Below are 22,838 nucleotides of genomic sequence, written 5' to 3'. Positions count from 1 at the left end.
TCAGATCTGGTACTGCAGGGTGTACAATTTCCCAAGGACCCCAGCTGCTGTGCTCTAAAATCCATTCATCTCTTAGTTTGTTGCAAGGCTGCACTTCCTGTGGGTCACTCCCAGTCAATAACTGAATGCCGGAAATGTACTTAAGCAGGCCCATTTGGACACTTAGGATTCCTCTGATGAGCGATTTTGGCTGGAGGTCTCCCAGACGGCCTTGCAGAAATTTCTGGAGAACTGTGAACAACTTTCCTTTCTTCCTTCCCTCAGAATCAGATTCACACGGAGTCTGAAGGCTCTCCCTGCTTCTCCCAGCTCTTTTCCCATTTTCTCTCAACGTCCTTTCTTTTTTTCCCCTAATAAATTTCTTGTGCACTTAATCCCATCTTGGCATCTGTTTCTCAGAGGACCCAAACTAACACCAACATTGAGGTTGTTTTCAGACTTTTATTCTGTACAACTACACTTCTGATTGCTCAACACTTAAGCACAGCATTTTTCTGTTGGAAGCCCTTTGAAGCATTGCCACTGCTCACCGAATTGAACCTAACCCTTCCTTCTCACGTCCATAGTTGGGCTCTAGCCCATCTTTCCAAACACCACCCAGCACTCGTAGTCTAGCAGAAGGCCCACTGACCAAATATTCTCCTACTCACTTTATTGCACCTCCTCCCCACCCCCCCAAGAAAACATCTGCCCAGCTGATGCCTCCTTCATTCTGGATCCCTTCTTGACTTTTCCATCCCAGTGTTCTTTCCACTCCATTTTAAAGGCCACAGGAAGGTGTTTTCTGCAGCGTATTCACTCTTTTTGGTATATTAAAATGGAGGCTGTATAGTCTTTTATCAGACATATCTGTATAGTTATATTATCATTGTTAAAACACATGCACAAAAAGCTAGCTGAGATTGGGTTTGTTTGGGAAACACTGAGCTAAACAAAAAAATGATCCAAGATTTTTTGTTTGGTTTTTGTTTTTAATTTCAAGACTTCCCAGAGCCCTTAAAATGCTAACATACATTGTGACTTTTCAAGACCAGCACTGATACCATTTGTAGCTTCTCTTGAATTTATTTGATCACAAAATCCTTAAAAAACAGATCACAGATTTGAGAAATCTGGAACTGGAAATAGTTGCCAGTATATCGGGCACATTTTCAAGAGTCTGTAATAAGATAATCCTTCAAAAACAGATCACAGATTTGTTATAGAATTTTGTATGTATGATTTTTACAGTATTATGTATTCTTCATCTTGTTATAGTTCTTTGCATATTTATCTTACACATTTTCCCACTCTAGCCTTTAACATAAGGTCTTGAAAATAACAGGCATTTGTTGAGTTAAATATCATGGAATTTTAGTGAAGGGTCATGGTCTGGAATAATATTTGGTAACCAGAGAAATTTAGTTTGCATCTATTTCAGTAGCTTTTTTTTTTTTGCAGTCTTTTTTATACCATCTCATCCTGGACTGGGAAAATTATCTTGATGCTCGGCAAAAAGCCATTGTTAACATGGGGCTACATACATATTCTCTACAAATCACTTTATTGGGACATTGTAACAGAAGAATATAAAAGGAAAGGAGGAACAATTGGTATAAAACTATGGTTTGAACCACAGATCTCTGAACACTGTCCGTAAAATAAGCCGAGGAAGCAGCTGCCTCTGGGTCCTGGCACACCCTGGGCGGTGGAGAAGGCAGCCTATGGGTTAGTTCTGATTGTTTTCCTTTCCAAGGGTATGTCTGTCAAAAAGGTACTCAGCCAGGCCAGAATCCGGGGCTCCCATCTTAACCAAGTTGTGCACGTGGTCACCTAGTTGTTTGATAGACTTCACCTGCTCATTCAGATAGTGGGTTTCCAGGAAATCGCACAGATGGGGGTCACCTTTGTCTGAGGCCAGAGTGTGCAATTCCAGCAACGACTGGTTCACATTCTTTTCCAAGAGCAGAGCACACTCCATGGCATTCAGCCCGCTTTTCCAGTCGTCCTGGTCCGGTTTCTTGATGTCCTGTAGGCAGATCTGTCCTCCCCGCTGGTTCTGCAGCCTCATCAGCTTCTCCGCGTGCTCGGTCTCCTCCCGGGACAGTCGAAGGAAATATCTGGCGAAGTTGTGCAAGGCCACGTCATCTCGGGAGAAGTAATAGGCCATAGACAGGTACACGTAGGACGCACAGAGCTCCAGGTTGATCTGGCGGTTGATGGCGGCCTCGGAGTCCGGGTGGAAGTTCTGGCGCACCCTGGAGGGGGCGCCGGCTGGCCCTGCTGATCCCCGCGAGGAGGCGGCTGCGGCCAGCGGGCGGCGGGGGGCGGCGGGCGGGTAGCCCCAGGGCCGCCTGGGGACCCAGCGCAGCGGGAGCACGAAGCCGTGGCGCGCCCTGCGCAGGGACACCAACGAAGTGCTGATGTGCTTGGAGAGGAACAAGAAACAGGGCAGCATGGCCCCTTCTCTTTAGAAGCGGGGAAACTGAGACCAGGCCGGCTCAGCGCGCCGGAGCGTCAGATCTGAATCAGAATGCAGCTTTAGGTGACGGCGACTGCGTCACACGCCCCTTCCAGAGGCACCGAATTCCAGGCGGAGGGAGGCTGGGGGCGCGCGCCAGTCGCGGTTGGGAAAAGGCAGATGACAGTTACAAACATTGCCCCCATCGTCGCCGAAAGACTTCTGCTCTTGGGCGTTTGTAATTTACTATTTCACATAAGTTAAAAATACTGTCAAAAACTAGACGCTGTGACTTGCAAAAGAAAGGATGGAGACAAGCCATACTTGCCCTCCCTCTCTGACCTTTTTCTGTCCAAGGACCAAGGGATGGGAGAGGCAAGGCAGTGAAACAGGGTAAAACAAAAGTCACCACCAATTCATCTGAGAGTAAATAAAGGTCTACACCCAAAGAGGATGTTTATAAATTGACTTTCTGGTTATTTTAACAAATTTAAGTATGGAAATAGTTGCCAGTATATTGGGCACATTTTCAAGAGTCTGTAGTAAGATAATGCTTTCTTTTAAAAGGACATATTTTTAGATACAAAATTTATCTTCATTGTAAAAAATCAGATATATAAAATGTAGGAAGAATATATAAACTAGCTCTAAACTTGTTACTTGATGTAGATACATATCTATGATGTAGATACATATTTTTAAAAGGACAATTTAAAAAATTTAAGATAGCCTTTGGTTTTAAAAGAATATATATAACTGTTGTAGTGTATTGAGAAAATGATAATTAACTCACAGAGGAAAATTGAAAACATTCCTAATCCTTCCTCTACCCAGAGAGAACCATTGTTAAAATGTTGATGTTAATTCTCACAGATTAAAATAACATAAAAAAATAGATATCACAGATGCACCAAAGTAAATATATACACTTTTAACAGCTTATAGAGGTATAATTGACATAAAATAAACTGAAGATACTTAAAGTGTACAACTTGCTAGAGTTTGACATATATATATATATATATATATATATATATATATATATATATACACATCTTGAAATCATCACCAAAATCGAGCTAATGAATATATTCATCACCTCTCAAAGTCTCCTCATGCCCCTTTGTATTTTGTAATACCTCTTTTCTGCCTCTCTCTGCTTCACCTCATCCCAGGCATCCACTGATCTGCTTTTCCTCACTAAATAGATTAATTTGCATTTTCTAGACTTTCATATAAATGGAATCAGTATGTATACCTTTTCTGCCTGATTTCTTTCATTCAGCATAATTATTTTGAGATCCACTCAAAATTGTAGCGTGTATCAATAGTTTTCATTGCTGAGTAGTATCCCATTGCTGAGGACATACCACCGTTTGTTTATCCTTTTACCCATTGATGAACATTTTGGTTGTTTACAGTTTTGGGCTATTAAAATAATGCTGTTATGAACGTTCCCGTACAAGTCTTTGTGTGGTTATATGCTCTCTTTACTCTTGGATAAATACTTTGTGTGGAAAGGCTGGATCATATATGACACATGAATGTTTAAATTTTAAGGAATTTCAAATTGTTTTTCAAAGTGGTTGTACCATTTCATATCCACTGACACTAGGGAACCCAGTCCTTTATCTGTAACAGCATCTTTTCTAGTCAGTCCTGGCCTATGCTGCTGAGCTTCTGATTAAAGTTGGCGACTGCCTCACCATCACATCCTTTTTTGTCTTGTGCAAACAGTGAATGCCACCAGCTGGTGGAGTCTTGGATCTTATGTAACAGATTCAATCTAGCATGCTCACTTTCTGAGCCTTTCCTCATTTAGAATTCTGCATTCTCCATTCTGCATAGGTGGCTCTGCTCTTTCCACCTCATTTAACGTAGACTATCAGTATTTTCAAACTCCAAAGAGCCATCCCAGTAGTGTATTAATACTGGCTCTAAGGTCTATTGTCAGGAAATTAAATCCTGAGTGTCCCCACATCAACAAAACTCTACCTTACTCAATCTTATATTCCAACCTCCACTATCCTAGAGTCCAACACCCTCAGAATGCACTCCTAAGCCACGCTCTCCCTGTTCATGCCGGTTTTTAATAACCAAGTTTTGTCACTCCTTCTAAGTATAATCCCTCTATTCCTTAGCAGGGCCAGCATTTTCCTACTTAGGCCATGCTGAGATAAGAGCTTAATTGTTGATGTAAAGGTGAATGAGTTGAATAGTATTCCCTTAAAATTCATGTCCACCCAGAATCTGTGAATGTGACCTTATTTGGAAATAGGGGTTTTGCAGATATAATCAAGTTAAAATGAGATCATACTGGATTTCGGTGTGCTTTATTTCAGTGACTGGTGTCCTTAAAAGAAAAGGGCAATTTAAAACTAACACATAGACACACAAGGGAGAAAGCCATGCAAAGTCAGAGGAAGAGATCAGAGTGAAAGATTCATCGGCTAAGGAATGCCAAGGATTACTAGAGAATGCCACAAGCTATAAGAGATAGGGAAGGATTCTTCTTTAGCGTCTTCAGAGACAGAGAGTATGGCCCTGCCAATATGTTTTGAATTCCTAGAATCCAGAACTATGAGAGAGTTGAGTCTCAGTCCTTCTCTATCAGGGCCCTGATTTTGGTGAAGGCTGCAAATTCAGGCTTCACTGAAATTCTCCTACTTTTATAATCAAGTCTTGTGTCTTGTCTATAGCTCAGGCTACTCTCAGATTCTAGGACAGGGATTTGCAAACTTTTTCTATAAAGGGCCGATATGCTCCAGTCATTATGAACTTCTTTTTAGACCCTGGAATTTACCCTTTGTTCCTTTCCCGCAGGCTTCTGCATGCTGTGTCCACTACCTGGAGCACTGTTCTACCCAGAAGTAATCAGAGAGGGTTTGTGGGCAGAGAGTTAACAAAATCTTCTCCTCTTCTGCATGAGATTATGACTGCTGGTTAGTCTAGTTCTGTTAAGATGTGGAGTGTATGTCTAGGCAATCTTGCTTGTGGAAAAATGACCCCTGATTGGCAAATTAACATTGAGCTTCCCTGAGTGTGGTAACTCTTGTTCCTGGGAATGCCCTTAGTGGATTTGCTACAAGAGATATTGGCTCCTCTGGGGCATGAGGCTTTTTAGCCAGGTTATCTTCCATACTCATTTTATGGGGATCTTGTAAAGGAAGCTTGGTATTTTCTTCCAGGAAGCTGTGGTTCTTATTCTATGTCCTTCTGGGTGGCATGGCACTAGTCTTGTAAGTACAAATGTTTAGTTGAACCCAAGAAGGCCCTTTGGTGGTTGCTACAGGGAATAAAAAAATTTACATGGATTTATCTTCTGATAAGCCCCTTGCTGCTATTGCTTTCCCATAGCTATGCAACTGTGTCTACCACTCCTCCTTTTGCATCTGTGTCTTCTGGCTCATTTCCACTGTCTTTTTTTTTTTTTTATCACATTTTAGATGGTTCTTAGAAGGCTTCAGGGAGTCCCCCACCCTTTCTGCTTACCCTGTTGTGAGAGTGAATTATAATTATCTATTTAGGGTTTTTTTTACCCCACTAAATTGAAAAATTCTGATTGTTAGGGGAATGTCCATCTTTTTCACTCCTATGTAGCTAGTGTTTAAGATGCACTCAATAATACTGTTAATAAAATGAATTAGGGACTAAAATTTCCTCAAGTCTCCAAACTTTCCTGGTTCCAAATAATACTTAAGGAACAAAGTTGAGGGGAGTTATAATTTGTTTAATAGTTAAGTTGTAGTTCATTTAATAGCTTAGTTTTTGTCAAGCTCCACTACTAGTAGAGGCCAGTGAATAATTATTAATTTTGAGTCTTATATTCTTAAAGGTTGAATAAAGAGTCATCTTCAATTCAACTGACTTGATTGGATTCAGTTCCATATATATATATATTTGTTGACCAACTGATGCGGGAATAGTAAGAAGCACATGATATGGTTAGAGTAAAAGAGACTTGGATTTTAGGGCCTCTGTGGATTCAAGATAAAGTGGCAGAGCCACATTCAGTCATTGAAGGTCAACTGTATTAGCATCTCAAACCAAGTGCAGGAGGATTGTGACTGCCTTGTAGAGAAGGTCAGGTTTGACTATGGTCTTAAAAGAGGATGGGAAATCTATGCAGAAAAAACATCATGGGAAGCTCCCAAAGGTGAGAGGGTAGAGTTTCATTTGGAGCAGAAAGAGTATAGACAAAACTTCTGTGGTGTTTGGTTGCAATATGGACAGTGTGTATATTGTACCTTAGGAGAGGATTGATTTAAATTGGATCAAAGTTTTGAATCTTATACCTCTAAAAAATTTAATGATTGACTCATATCCTTTCTTGCTGTAATATGGTGCAGTTTGAAATCTTATGAAATAATAAAGTGCATAAAACATACATGTGCTGACCTTTATATACGCTTGGGGTAACTATTTTAAGTGCTAGAACCCTGGGATGCCACTTCCACCAAAGATGTGGTTTGCCATTGCTACTTAAGTTATATAACACAGTTTTCTTTCAGTTAATGGGTTAGACACTGACAATGATTGATGACAGTAATTGTATTCTTTTTAAGTTCTTGTGCTCTCTCAGTATTAGCTCAGGAATAAATATGTTTGAAAGTATTATTTTCTTTATGAAAGGAGCTGGACATCACATATTTTATGTCATAAAAATTTTTTGATAATGATTAATTATTTAATTCTGCTATTCTGAATAATTTTATAATTTAAAACAGGATATAGTGATACAGCATTTACGCATAAGCTCTAAACCTTCTCCAATGATTATAATGAGAAAAGTGGTAGTCACTGATTAGCTGTATGTGGTAAGCCCTATACAAATTATTCTAAGTACTTTCTCTCTCTGTATCTTCACAAAAACACTGTAGTAGGAATCAGTACGTCCATTTTGACTGTTCACAAATTACAGAGAATATATGCACATTTATCCCCATTTTTATACAATCTGAAGGAATTTAGGAAAAATGTTTCTAATAATTCCATTTTCAATCAAAATAGAAGGAATATTTTAAAAGTTGAATAGTATGGCAATGTTATCTTTATTGACATGATTTATAGTAGAGAATTTTAGAATCAGAAAGGACTATAGAATTTGTCTATTTCATTTATCTTATTTTATGAACGAAGAAGCTGTGTGCTACAGAGTACTGGCACAGAGTGACAAATCTGCATAGCAACAGGCTTGCCTTAAGACAATATTCTTTCAAGTATACTACACTCACCTAATACATGCTGTATTTTCTCAGTAATGCTGTAAAATCATGAGATGTTAGTGCTCACTCAGTGACAGTGGAGTGTGGCTTTCCTTTCTATCAAACAGAATAAAGCATTGCTTTTCAATAAAGAGTTGCCTATCACCAGAACCTCCTAAACTGAAGATTTAGATGGCTGTGGAGAATCTATTGCTGTAGGGAAAAGTGAAATGGCCATTCAATTGTATCTGTTCAGATTGTTTACAAAGGTCAGTGTAGTTAACCACTAATACCATTTAGTAACAACCATATTTTAGAGTGTTATATGAATCCTGTGGGAATCTACAAATAAATCCTGGTCTCAAGAATCTCATAAAAACTTTTGATTTAGCAACCCTATTTTGAGAAATTTATTATATGGAAAAAATATGGTACATAGTGAGTACATAAAGACATACGTTAACTTAATTGCAGGGTTGTACATAAAACTAAAACTAAAACTGTCTTTCAGTGGAGCACTGATAAGCTATAGGAGAGTCATACAATGGAACATCATACAGCCCTTTAATAGAATAAAGTAGTTCTCTTTGTGTTAATATGGAGAGGTATTCATAAGATATTTTCAATGGAAAAATCAATATATAATTGTGTGTGTGTGTGTGTGTGTGTGTGTATACAATCCCATCTTTGGAGGAAAAAAAGAGTGTATATGTAAGTGTAAAATATTAGTAGAAAATTAAGATAGAGTAGGTGTGAGAAAGATTAAGAACAAGTGTGCTTGCTGGAAGGGGGAATGAGAAGTTGTGATAGTCTAGAATATAGATGCTAGGTGATTGCCCTAGAATCTAGTGCTATTGCATGGTCATAGGTATTGCAGTGGTTTTGATTTTAATCACATTTTAAAAATGTTATTCATATTTTGTCAGCATATATTACCAGAGATATTTTCTATTGCTCTTATTATAATTTGTCCACCTAAATATGACTTATAGTTAAGAGAGTACAGGTTTTACTAACATTTTTTTCTGGGTTAAAAATAATATCAATACAAATTTCAGTTCAATAACCTTTACAATAATTTCTTCTTGCTTTTGAACATGAAAAAATTTCTGTCCAAAAATCTGAAATGTATTTTAATAAATGAGTTTCGTGGTTCATTTAATTATAAGCCTAAAGCTAAGTTGTGTATTTATCTTCATGATATAGAAAAATGGTGTTATCAAACTACTCACTCACTGAATTGATGACATGCAGTCATGCATGCCTACTGGAAAGACACTAACTAAAATAAATGAAATATGGAGATATTTTAGAATAGTGTATGCAGGACACTTTTGAGACCACTCCTTTTCACACAATAATTGTTTCCATAACGGTAGAGATTAGTCATTTTTACCCAACTGATTAAAAGAAAAAAATCTCACTTTCTCTATTTTCCTCTGCATAAAGTAGGATTTTATTGCTTTGCATTTAGTAAGTACTCATAATGTACATGGCATTCATAGCTTAGGTCTCTGTTCATTTGTAATCCAACCCAGAAAATAGATGGCTGGGACAAGCATGCTATAAAGGTACTCTTCCTTTCTTTTTTTCTCTAGCAGATGAAAGAGATCCCTGGTATAAAATCAATCACAAAGCTTGCTGGAATTTCATTGCTGTGGAATTCATAGCTATTCACATTTTTTGACTTTTGGATTCTCCTGACTATGCTCCCTGATCTCTGGATTGGCCTCAAAATCTCCTAGACTTTAATCTTCTCAGCTTAATTGTCTGGATTGCAAGGGTGGCATTAAGTTGGAATGTTTTCTGGGGGCCTGTGTTGCTCCTCAATACGTCCTAAGTCCCACCACCTGGAAGACGACTGCCACGTATGACTGATTGTGCAGTTTATGTTCTGTGGACAAGAAGGTATAACCGAGGGGTCTATAGGTGGCCAAAATCCTGCATGGACGTCCTGCTTAGCTTGTGTCCCTTGAAGAAAAGGGTGCTCATTGTACAACAGCATTGTTCATGTGTCAGTCTGGGCCAACTGGGGTTCCCATTTTGGCATGAAAAAATGAGGGGTTCCCATTTTTTAATTTGTACAAAGGCGCTGTATGGCTTAGCAGGAGTCCTGACTTGGAAGAATTTTAATTTTGATCCACCTTTTAATGGTATTGAAATTGAGATAGTGATTATGTACTTCAAATTTAGGTCCAAAGGTCCAAATTTTAAAAGTTCAAATTTAGTTCTCATTTATGAATTGTTCAAGGACAGGGACCTTATCTTCCTTGTCTCTGAATTCCCAGTGTCTTGGATATTGACTAGCACATTCAACAATAAGTAGTTGATAAGTGAATGGGTAAATGAATAAATGATTGATTTACTCAGATGGCTCCAAATATTACATGTATGGATGGATATTTATGTGATGGGGAGTGGCACCCTTATAGGATAGTACCCTGGATTTCTGTGAGTGACTGGTAAATGATTTGCTTTGTTTCCTGAAGTGTAAAGGAAAGGTTACAAGAGTTTACTCTAGAAGTGCCACTGGTTGCTACAATTATGCAAAGACACGAGTCCATATATACTTGGTCTATATAGTAAGACACAAGTCCAGAGGTAGCTGAAGACCTGTGATGGGGTTAGCAAATGGAAAGCCACAGGCCTTCTAGAGCTGAATGAATCCTAGATGAAGCACAGAGTTTCCTGTGGGACCCTAAAGATTCGACATCACTATGAGCCAGCCCTTTAAGATTCCAGCATGTTGCCTAGTGTTATGCACTGAATTGTTTTCCCTGCAAATCCACATCGTGAAGTCTTAACCCCCAATGTGACTGTATTTGGAGATAGGTTCTTTCATGAGATAATTAGGTTAAATGAGATCATAAGGATGGGGCCCTAATCTGATAGGGTTGGTGTTCTTATAGGAAGAGGAAGAGACACCAGGAACATGTTGAACAGAGGAAAAGCCATGTGAGGACACAGGGAGAAGATGGTCATCCGTAAGCCAAGGAGAGAGTTCTCACCAGAAACCAACCCTGCTGGCACTTTGATATTAGATTTTTAGCTTCCAGAACTATAAGAAAATAAATTTCTGTTGTTTAAACCACCCAGTCTGTGGTATTTTGTTATGACAGTCCTAGCAGACTACTACAGCTAGTAATCCTTTGTTACTAATAAGATTTAACTTACTTTCACAAAAAAATCTGTAGAGACTACTCAGGAGCAGATAATACTACTTACAATGGTTTGTCTTATGATTTTTTGACTTTACGATGGCGTGAGCTCTATAAGCATTGAGCAAAAACTGTACTTTGAATTTTGATCTTTTCCTGGACTAGCGATATGCTGTACAATACTCTCTTGTGATCCTGGGCAGTGGCAGTGAGGTGCAGCTCCTAGTCAGCTCTGCTACAGAGACATATACAGTCATTCTGTAATCCATATAGCCACTCTATTTTTCACTTTTAGGACAATATTCAATAAATTGCATGAGGTATTCACTTTATCATAAAATAGGCTTTGTGTTAGATGATTTTGCCAACTGTAGGCTAATGTAATTGTTCTGTGCACATTTAAGTAGGCTAGTCTAAGCTATGATGTTCCGTAGGTTAGGTGTGAATACATTAAATGAATTTTCAACTTACAGTACTTTCAACTACGATGGGTTTTTCGGGACTTAACCCCATAGTAAGTCAAGGAAGACTTGTAATTTAAATATGGACTCATCAAGACCATGTAGGACCATCACAGAAATATGAAAGCAGAGTATATTAAAGCTTTTTCGATTCAGGCTTTTTCCAGAGATTAATTATAGTAAGAAACAGAGGAAAGTTAGTAAAGGAGGGGAAAACTACTGAAACTATCAGTTCTCCCCAGTTAAAATCAGGTAAGTGGTATGTTACATCAAGGAAGAGTAATGGCTGAATTGAATTGTTAGGGCAAGACACACAAAAGGGCAGTGTAGAGACAAAATATAGTAGGCAGTTCAACAAAATGTTCACTGTGACACTCTTATCTTTGGGTAATATATGTTCCTATATGTGAAAGTTGTTATTTTTGGGAAAGCTGGTAAATAACTGCTAACTCATATAAGATACTCTTTCTCAAAGCACTAATCTTCTCATTGCCAGGGTAACCTAATCGCTTATGTTTTTTATAAAGGTCTTGAATGAAACTTTGTTTTCACGTTAAGGAATCACCACCAGAGAAAAGGATAGCCATAAGGTTTCAAATTTAAAGCTGATGAATTCAAACAACAGTTAAAAGAGTTATTTTTCTCTTAGGAATTAAAATTTTATGGTTTTTTTTTTGGTAATCAGATTTTTTTTTGGTCCTATGGAGTGAACTTGAATTTTTAAGTGGCACTTACTTCTTAGCACTCATTATTTCCTTTTAAAATTGTTTAACTTGTAAATCTTAGCGGTTTGATGCACATAAATTCATACATGCGTCCTTTATGCTTTGGTAAAAGTACATTTCAGAATCAGTTTAGATGAAAAGCAGTTTCATTATTCTTCACAGTAAGTGCAAGCCTGAATATACAATGCATGTGTGTGTATATATATATATATATATACAAATATTACATATATACATTTGTGAACAATTCTTATGTCAACTTGTATTATCATTTATGAATAACTTCTAAACAAATCTTCCACTTATATAATGAAAGCAGTTAGGAAAATAAAGTTGCCTCTATGTATTTAAAATTATCTAATTCTTAGCACTCTCAGCATGTGCCTTACATGGTTGCTAGAAAAATTTTAAAATGGCATTCTTGAAAGTGATAAATCATTTCAACAGAGGGTATTCTGAAAGCCTTGAGAAGACTATTGTGTTATGAGGTGTGATTTTTTGCAGATATGCATGATCATTAGAATCTGTTTTTTTGTCACATCCAACAGTTTCAATTTAGGGCCAACCACAGGCAAGAGCCAGGTCAGGGAGACAGATGTTCTGAAATGAGCACAACATCCTCTGAAATACCAATGGGTCACAGGATTGGTCTGACCCCTTCTTACTTAAAAAAATAAATAAGTAGTAGGGATCCAATGTGATTCTGATGGTCTGATACCATTACTTGGCTCAAGAAAGAGAGCTAAAAATGTAATAGCCTGATACAGAATGTATAGAGAAAGATCCCTTAGAAAACTGTGAAGGGTCAGAGGTGGTGACTCATTATTAATATTTAAATTTAATCCTTGACGATGCTTATATAAAGAATAATATGAGTGACTTGGAGCAAGACTTGAATAACATTTTTTACTTTGAGAAATAATGAATTGAATGACAGCTATATGAATGGCAGATATGGATATTATACATATTTTTGATTGGTACTCATTTTCCATTTTTTATTTTTAAAAATTAGAGGTAATGATATATGTGGAATGAATCAAGTTTTCCAAGTCTTTTCCATTTTTGTCTGTTTCCTTCCACAGTCCCTTTCTACTGAATCAAAAGCATATTCTTGCCAAACTGAAAGAGAAATTATTCTCATCAGATTTGATTTATGGTTTAAACTTAAGTTTACTAATACTTTACCAGAGGATTTCATAATCTCATTTGCAAACAATATAATGACATCTAACAATTATTTGATAAGTAGAAATTACTTGTGAAGGTGATTATAAATAGTACAAAAAGTTCAAATTATTGTCTTACAGTGCTAAAAATGGCCCACATTGGAAGATATAACTTACTCTGTATAAAAGAATAAATTATATTTAAATGTGCTTATTGGAGCCCTTAGTCCAGGAGGTGCAAATAACTGAATTAGTCATACTGATATAGGATATTTTAATCAATTGTCACAAATGAGCAATGGCTGCTGACTGAGCAAAACTGAGACTTACAGGATATATTTCCAAGAGAGTTTCAACACAATATATGTGAAAGGCAGCCTTTACCTTCACCCCAGTTATCCACACTTTTGTGTAATTCCCTTCCCTTGACTGTGCGCTGGACTTACTGACTTGCTAATGAACAGAATATGGTAAGCAATATGGGATGACACTTCCAAGCCTGGGTGAAAAAAGACTGACTTTTAGTTTGGATGTTTTTTCTTGCTCTTTCCACTTAGAAATAAAGTAGAAATAAATTGCCATGTTGTGAGGCAGACCTGTGGGGAGGGACAAGTGAGTGAGCTTGGATGCAGGTGTTCTGAGGCCTGCCAGCAGCCACCTGATGCACCTTGGAAAGGCATCCTCCCCGAATCCAGTCTTGTGATAAGAGCTTGACCCCAGGCAGCAGTTTGACTGCAATTTCATAAAAGACTCTGAACCAGAGGCACCAAGCTATGCCACACCTGGATTCCTGATCCACAGAAACTGTAAGATAAATGTTTATCGTTTTCAATCACTGATTTTGTTATATAGCAATAGATAACCAATACACCATGTTTATTAATTCATTAACTAATATTAACTTATTAAGCCATGTGTCACCTTCTTATTTTAATTGATATACTTTTCAAATGTTTTCTTACTAAAGACAACATGAGTTGGATATTGCAGACATTCTACATAGCATTTGAATTGATTAATATTACATGTTACTGGAGAAATTATGTTTATAAGGGAAAGTCTTATATTTGTTAGAGTACATTTGATTCCTAAATTTCAGGCATGCTTACATCCAGGGAGGGAAAGGTGAAAAATTTAGAAATGGAAATTATAAAATGGTGAGATTAAATTCATTTGCTTTAAAAGACTATTTGTCTTTTGATCTATCAGATCACCTTTGGATATCTCTTTATCTAAAACTAATTTTCTGTGGCTGTTTATAGCATAGAGTTGAATATGTTGTTTATATTCAGAACATGATTTTTCTGGCCCTCCCTCATAACTTGCTTCAGTGGATCTATGTCTATTGTTTCTCAGGATAAATAAATAGAAATATATTTCCAAGTATGTTCTACTAAGGGCTTAGGTTACAGATAAATGAGTATTTTACATGAGAACATACTGTCTTCTAACAAATTACAGAGTACATAAAACATTCATAATATTTCTGAATGTATATCAGTATAATAAATGATGACAAATTGATTATGATATTTTCCACAAATGATCTTAAAGCACTTTTTCAGAGTAAAATTCCTATTTCTGATGCAGTCTGTAAATAGGGCAATGGCCGTTATCTTTATGAAAAATACACCTGAATTTTAAACTTCTATTAATAAAACAAAGAGGAGTAGCATAGAGTGAGAAGGATACAGTGACACGTGCATATGCTTGACACCTCTCAACTTCCAGAGAGAACCTAAGCCTTAGATCATAATGATAGTTTAGCTGGATCCAACAGTCACCCTACCCCTAACAAACCATTACTCTGTTTTTCCCATGGCTACCAAGTACCCTCTGGTTAGGTCTCCATTTCTAAAAGTGAAACAGACACTTAATGTCCTTGAAATGGACGTCAGAATATAAATCAAGGAATTTAGACAAAACCTTTGACCATGGAGTATGCAGGCCATTTTGGAATAAAGTGTAGACAAAGCAAATGTGCTTGGCTTTCTGGTTAAAGATCACCCTGAATTATCAATTATGTAGGCTGGTCTGGTAGCCAGTATTCTAGGAGCTGTCCATGGTTGTCTGAAAACTGGCTCAGTTGCTGCTTCTCGTTGGTAACTGTCATAAATTGACCTTAGCTAGAAAGTATACATTAAGAAATCTGTCACTTGCTTTCCTTTCCTTTCTTTGTTTGTCTTGTGTTGTGTATTGGGCAAAATCTCATACCCACAGTCCAGTGTAATCATAGGGTTTTAGTTTGCAACAAAGCACTGAAATGTCAGGCTTGATGAGAAAGGAAAGGATCATGCAGAGTGTGAGCACTTCCACTCTTTAGGAAAAGCATCTTCTTAACCAGGATAATCAGGTTTTGCCGTGACACCTGTTGTCAGGAGCATGAAGAATCTGAAATGAATTCTTATTCTTCTTCTCTCCTGGTGCACTAAGTGAGCTGTCAGAGGAATCTGTCTCGAAGAAACAGCTAAATAAGTGATTAAATTTCTTGATATAACGTGAAACAAAATGTAATAGTCACAATACTCTGTATTGAATCATTGCTTTCTCCCAGAGCTATTATCAGCCTTCTGTCTATCAACTCAGTGATGTGACAAAGAACAGTGAGGTACGTGAAGCCATAGATTTGGGAGAGGTAGTATGGCAGAGCTCTGACACTTGCTGCTTCTACAGCATTGTCTAAAACCTGTCATAATTGGTCATTTTACCAAGGCACAAACTTGAACTGTGTGCACGGTTTGTTAGAATGAGGTGGGGAACGTGTGGCCTAGCTTTCTCGGGAGCCTTGTCTAGTGTTAATATCTGCAGTTCAACCAAGTTACACTGCTCCTTACTAGAATTCAGTATTGCTTTGAAGTGCTCAAGTATTTGATAATTTGGGGAAGCACCAAGTTATTCAGATTAATTTCATATCAGAGGCCTACTGGCAAGTAGAATTAAGGCTGCCAGAGATCCTCTGAGACCAATAGAACCATCTTCCGGGATTGGGCATATAATTTATATAAAATTCTAGGAAGACATTAGGCCTTTACAGTTGGCTTAGAACATTCTTTCCAATTAGAGAACTGCACAAAAACTGGCCAAAGACAAGGCTGCTTTCTTGATTAAAGATCTGTAAGGAGTAAGCTTTCATAACTCTCTGGATACCCTATTATTTGAGTGCTGCTATCCAGAGTGAAGAAAGTGGCCAGAGAGTTTTTGATGGTCATAGTTTTAAGTTTATAGAAAATGTAAAATTTTATGGTCTTGTTTTGTACTTCAGGGTCTACTTAGACAAGCACATTTTCTGGCACTGAGGGGGTCCTTGAAAATCATGGTATATTTTTGTTCTGTTTTCTGCAGCTATTCAGTGGAAACAATTTCCCTCTTAAACATTTTCAAAACATATTCTTCAAGCTAACTTTTAGTGTTTTCCTAGGAGGTAATAACAGTGGCAATTTGCAGAAACTATACTGTAACTGTTAAAGAGGTAATGTTTTCAGCAGATGCTTTGTAAATCAAAGATAAGCAAAAGATCATTTTGGGAATCTTGTCATTGCACTGTTGGATGATAATCCAAGAAAATATTGACATCCTTGATAGAAACCTACAGTCTATATTTATTTTTTATTTTAGATATGTAGAATTCAAATACAGTAATTAATTAACAATAAAAAGAGAAAGAAAATAGTTAAATTATGCTTAGCAGTGATAACAAGATTTTGAGGAATATGTGTGATAATGGCAGATCCCAAATGGAGAAAATAGGACTCTACATCTTGGCCAATGGTTGTTAATGTTAAAATTACTGTCTTGTTCCTAAAAGGGCAAAGTATTAAAAAAGGTCAGTAATTTACTGTGAAGTTCTCAAGTTTGTTGGCTAGGAAATTTCTGTGAATGTTGATGGTGCAATATTGTGTTACACATTTTTTCTCCACCAAACCCTGGTAACTATTTCTCCCTGGAACAAGAAAAATGTCTATGTTAAAATGGGAAAAATCAAGACAACTGTAATGGCTACTGCTCTGTAGTAAGGAGCACTGAACACAATTGTAATATCTCTTAATGGTCATAAGTGATGAGTCTTAAATGGTATCCTAACTCAGCCATTCTTTGAAAGTTCAAAAGGAACTTTATGGGAACTGTCACATTCCCAGAATGCAAAGGATATATCTATTTACTTATCTCAGTCGCGTCTACACACCAAATTCGTCCCTGGTGCTACAAGACATCCGCTTCCTGAAGCTTATGGGCCACTGAAAGCAAAGGACAAGACTTGTTCTGTTATTTCCCATTAATGGCCCTTTAAGAGGTATATCATCTCTGTCCCTGTGGATCTTCTTTCTCTGTGACAACTCAGTTATGGTAAGTACGCATAGCCTCAGCCAAGAGCAGAAACGTAAATCAAATTGACGTAAGTCCAATTCAAAATCATAAATCAGTCTGACAGAAGTTGAATTTAGAAATGTATGAGTTATCCAAGATTAACCATGATCCTTTGAAGCTGTTTAAATAGAAAGATTTGGGCATGGTAAATCATTTTGGGAAGGTCTTAGGAAAGGTTGAGATATATGCCAAAAACACACTTGGGCCTCTAGAAAAAGTAGCCATCATTAAAATAACTCCTCTATAGCATTTTTGTTTTTAAAATTGATCATGGAAGCAATTACAGTGACTTACTCTTACATTTGACTTCATTCAAGTATATATTTCGTATGTTAGATATCTTTAATGAAAAATTCTATTGTTCACCTTATTTTAAAAATTTCTGTTCACCTTATAATGTATCCTTAATTTGCAGATGTCTTATTTTTTCATGTCATATTTTTACCTTCATATATAATTATTGTCCAGGCAGAGAAAATAAACTTTCAAATTGAAGGTTTTAATATTTCAAATCTTCCTACACTCCTTGAATAAATCACTCTGTGCCAGCAGAATCTCTCCAGTGACTAAAGCCATGTTCTCGTACTATATCGAGATATAATTTTAGACTGCAAGTAAAATACAGTTCTGAGAACTTTGTCCTTCTATAAATGATTACATGTTGTGTTAATATTGATTTTTTTGCCTCTTTAAATCGTTTCCTAGGAGCCCATGATGTATCTGAGTTTAGTAGAATTTTGTTCCTCTGTTAGATGCTTATTCTTTGGAGGATTACTGGTACATGGCTGCACTTAAAATTTTAGTCTCACTCTTTATTACCAAACTGGGGAAACCTTCTTTTTCTTCCTCTTCTTCTTTCTTTTCAAGGTGAAAGCCATGTGAGTGAAGAAGAATGTAATGGTAAAAAGAAGAAGACTGCAGCAAATGTTAGGAGACTCAGACCCCTGATGGCTGTGAAACTTTGGACAAGTGATTTAACTCCTCTCAGGTCCAGTTTTCTCATGTAAGATGGTAATGGAAATATTGAGTGCTAAAACTTTATGAATCTATGAATTTATTTTGAGAGCTAGAAAGCACCAGCTATCACCGTATCTCTCCCCTTTTGGCCATGGTGTTCTCCAGAATTTGCTTGTATCCTCATCTCCATGTCCTTATCTCTCTCAGCTCAATGAGCCACTCAACCAGACACTGTAGCGGAGAGTGTTTGTGCCCCTCTCCCATCCCCGCAGCCCACCCTGAAATTCACCTTCAGGGAGAAATGTCAATGGCTTTCTTGGTCTCTGCTTGAGGCATTCTCTGGTCCTCAAGTACGCTGTACCCACAGATGAGCCAGACCAGCAGTACTGGGGAGTTATCTGCCCTGGAACAATCCCAAACCAATGAAGGATGGGAGTTGGTGAGACTACCTCAGCGTTCTTACCCCACAGGAGGCAACTCTGAGGGAGTGTTCCATTCCATCTCTCAGAGGGTCCCCAGTAGGAATAAGTTCCAGTTACCCATGGAGCAACCTTTATTAGCTATCATCCTTTCCCTGTCTTACATTCCCATGAGCTTCCTGCAATAACTTCCAAAATGAACTCCTTGAACCCAAATCCTTATCTCAGGTTTTGTGTTTGGGGAAAATACTTGTTTTGTCTGCTGTCTGCTCCTTCCTGCTTCTGAGACAGCACTGCTTGTTTGCAGTTTTAAGTCATCACATTCTCATGTGTCAGTCAGAACCCACTTTCTTTTCCCCTAAGTATGTTAACATCGGCTGTGTGTTACTCACATAGTCAGTATCTGTTCAAGAGTCGGTACTGCAGCCCGTGCTCTTCTCTCTGCTGCGAATGCCCTGCCCTTCTTCTGCCTTTTCTCCATGTCTCTGTGCAACCTGTTCTTCTCCCTCCCACAAACCAAGAAACAGTTTACTTAACTAACTCTTGCTCATCCTTCCAGTTTCATCTTAAACATTCCTTCCTCAGGGAAGTCTTCCTATACACACTTCAAAGAGGATGAAGTGTGTAGAAAGACTCCCCGCCCCCAGGGGCTCCCATTGCCTCCTGTGCTTCTATTATGGTATGAACTACATTTGTAATTACTTATTGACTATTCTTCTTCCTAATGGCATTATAAGCTGCCTGTTGATTTTGTCCACCCCTGTAATTTCAGGATTTAGCACATTCCCCAGCCTCTAACAGACACTAAGTATATATTTATTAAAGAGTAAATAACTGGACTTGAGGAATCACAGAGCAAACCTTCATTTTGTAGACGAGAAGATCAGTGCCCCAAAGATATAAAATTAAGATGGAGAACAGAACAGAGTTCAGAAACCCTATCTCCCAGTCCAGGGATTATATTAGCATATACAGGAGTCTCCCCCCATCTGCAAGGGATAAGTTCCAACACTCCCAGTGGATGCCTGCAACCGCAGATAGTACCAAATCCTATATATACTATGTTTTTCCTGTACACAGTGTAATTTATAAATTAGGCAGAGTAAAAGAATATCTGAATTGTCAGCAACACTAGTCTTGCATTTGGGAGCCATTATTAAGTAAAATAAGAGTCGCTTGAACACAGGTGCTCTGATAACCCAGATGACTTCTAAGTGACTAATGGGCAGATATGCTAGACAAAGGGATGATTCACATCTGGGCAGGACGAAGTGGGACAGTGTGAGATATCATCAGGCTATTCAGAATGGCTGGCTACTTAAAACATAAGTTATTTATTTCTGGAATTTTCCATGTAATATTTTTGGACCATGGTTGACTACAGCTAACTGAAACGTTAGAAAATGAAACGGTGGATTAAGGGGGACTATTGTATACTATGCAATACTCCTTCTTTTCCAGTCCAAGATCCCTAACAGACATCTTCAGTGTTTTGTCAGTGGAATCTCGTGAGATGATGGAGCAAGCACAGGGGCTTGGAGCCTTGGCTCCCTGCAGTCTCCCTGGCTGGTTCTCTCTGCTCCCTGACTCCCTGGCCACCTGGGCCCCACTCACCTCCTTCTCCCCACACCCACCCTGTGATCTCTGCCATCCTCCCTCCCTGACCGGGGCCTGGGTGTGGGTGCAGGAAGGTCGGGGTGGGTGCCTGGAACTTGCAGCGTCTTGGGGCCTGGAATGACATTAACCATCCCTACCCCAGACTAGCAGCCCCTGCTCCTTGATCCATCCACTGGAGACTGCGTCTGGCCTCTTGCCCACCCTTAATCCAGGTATGAGTGCCTCCCAGCACAGAAGTTTAAAGATCCTTCAGGGTCGCCTGTGTGTCATGGTGGGCTTGCCCATGCACCAGAGAGACACGGGGCTGACTTCTCCAAATCCGCCTCCTCCATGGAACAGCTCTGGGATCTGCTGCAGGCCAGCACTTATGCCCTGCATCACTGGACAACCCCACACCTGTGTCACCTGTTAGGGTCTACACTCGCCCCACAGTCCTTGTGCCCCAGAACACTCCCTAGGCTGGCTTTACCCTGGGGTGGGCCAGGGTCCTCTCTTTTTTCTTCCAGGTTTTCTGAGTCTGGCTTGCATCTCTCTCTTCTATCAGCCTGTGGTACCCTCTGGGAAGGAGCCATATAATATGAATTGTGTAATTTTGATGATTCCGCATATAAGTTCAATGCTTTGATATTTGCATTTGAAACTAGCATCGCATAATACAAACAGTAAAAATCATGCTCATCATTTAAAATGTTAACTTTTCTTTACTGAAAATGGCATGAAATAGCAAATAAAAAAACAAAAGGTTAAAGAATCTGTGAAAGAAAGCCAGCTTTCCATGTGCATGAAGAGCACTTTTTTCCTGCTTTCTGAACAAGGGTCCACACATTTTCATTTGGCACTGGGGCCCACAAATTACGTAGCCATCCCTGCCATTGTCTCACAATCCTGTTCATGCACAATGAGGCTTCAGACTTCACCAGGTAGTACATATTTATCATCTGGTTGGTTTCCACAGAGCACCTACAAGTTGAACTAGTTGCTTTCTGTAACAAATAATTCAGGTAAAAAATGAAGTGCTGGTTGTTCTTCGCTGTAAAACAAATTACCCTGAAGCTTAATGACTTAAAACAACAATTATTTGATTCCTTATGGCTCTGAGGGCTGACTGAGTTCGAGGTGGCTCTTCTCACTTGGGGTCTACACGTGTTGCAGTCAGACAGTGCCTGGCCAAGTCTTCCTCACTCACATTTCTGGAGATTAAGCTGGATGTTGGCTGGGATGTCAGCTGGTACTGTGGTCTAGAACAATTACATACGGCTTCTGTATATGGCCTGAATTCCTCAGAGCATGGTGGTTGAGATGCTGGAGAGAAAGAGAGAGAGAGAAGCAAAAACACTATTGTCTTTTCTGAGCTGACCCAGCCTGGGAGGTTATACAACATCACTTCCACCTCCTTCTATTTATTAGGGGTATTGACAGGAGGAAGCTATTGATTATATGAGCAGAGGCTCATATAATAATATATGGGTCCTAGGACTCACCAGCTGGCTTGGGAGACCTCTCAGAGAGCAAAACTTACCACACAGTTGGTGCTCAACAAATGGCAGTTACTTCTGTCTTCAGAACTCATTTTCTAATGTAATATAGACCAGAATGTCTTCACCTTTGGTTCTTCAAAGAGCACTGTTTCGAACATTTGGCTTCAAGTTCTGGCTCTATCCAACATTTAGCTGTTAGCCTTTACTCAAGTCACTCAAGCGTTTTGAGCAGCTGTTTTCTACCCAAGTTTTTTTGTGTGAATTAATAATAAAATGTGTGCAAAATCACTTTGTAAACCATTTTAGGATGTCTGAGTGTAAGTTAGTAAAAATTACAGTTCCATTGACAAACTTGGTGGCAATTCTAATTAGTTCTGTAGATTTGAGTTTTGTTTTTATGATGAACCATTGATATTTTGTATGGAAAAGTTGCCTCCTGCCCTTTCCTCTCCTTCTCTGCCCCCGTCCACTTATTTGGTTGATTGTTTCTTAGAACAGACTACTGATGATACCCTGTTCTCTTATCATTTACTCTCTTTATAACTTTTTTAATCATATTACCTCTATCTTACCACTGTAAGCTCTTTAATATTTGTGGTTTGGGGAGTGTGGGAAGAGAAGGAAAAGGAAAGCAGCAAGAGAGATAATGATTTTATCCTTAATAAACAGCTGAAGAAGGAATCCCAAACCAACTTAACTTTGGTACCACCTGCCAATGTAAATCTTTTTTTGATTGATATTGACCCCTGTAGCCCTCATCATCCATCGTAAAATTGGCACTTACCTTGTACTGAGTTGTCTTATACATATCTTATCCTCCCACCCATCAGAGAAGAAACCTAAGC

The 22,838-nt window shown here is 38.4% G+C and overlaps 1 protein-coding gene across 1 annotated transcript; it reads right to left on the bottom strand.

Moving 5' to 3' along the window:
* Nucleotides 1–1,708: 1,708 nt before the first annotated feature.
* On the bottom strand, nt 1,709–2,437 carry FTMT (ferritin mitochondrial). The gene has a single exon (XM_007188471.1). The coding sequence runs from the start codon at nt 2,435–2,437 to the stop codon at nt 1,709–1,711; it is 729 nt and encodes a 242-aa protein (XP_007188533.1).
* Between the last annotated feature and the right edge of the window lie 20,401 nt (nt 2,438–22,838).

The sequence above is a fragment of the Balaenoptera acutorostrata genome, chromosome 2 (genome assembly GCF_949987535.1).
Source record: "Balaenoptera acutorostrata chromosome 2, mBalAcu1.1, whole genome shotgun sequence".
NCBI classification, from domain to species: domain Eukaryota; kingdom Metazoa; phylum Chordata; class Mammalia; order Artiodactyla; family Balaenopteridae; genus Balaenoptera; species Balaenoptera acutorostrata.
Note: the sequence above shows the minus strand (reverse complement) of the source record. Positions and strands in the feature narration are given on the sequence as shown.

What these genes read in the sequence shown, in the direction of transcription:
- FTMT (XM_007188471.1), bottom strand. Translation starts at nt 2,437, where the DNA reads ATGCTGCCCTGTTTCTTGTTCCTCTCCAAGCACATCAGCACTTCGTTG.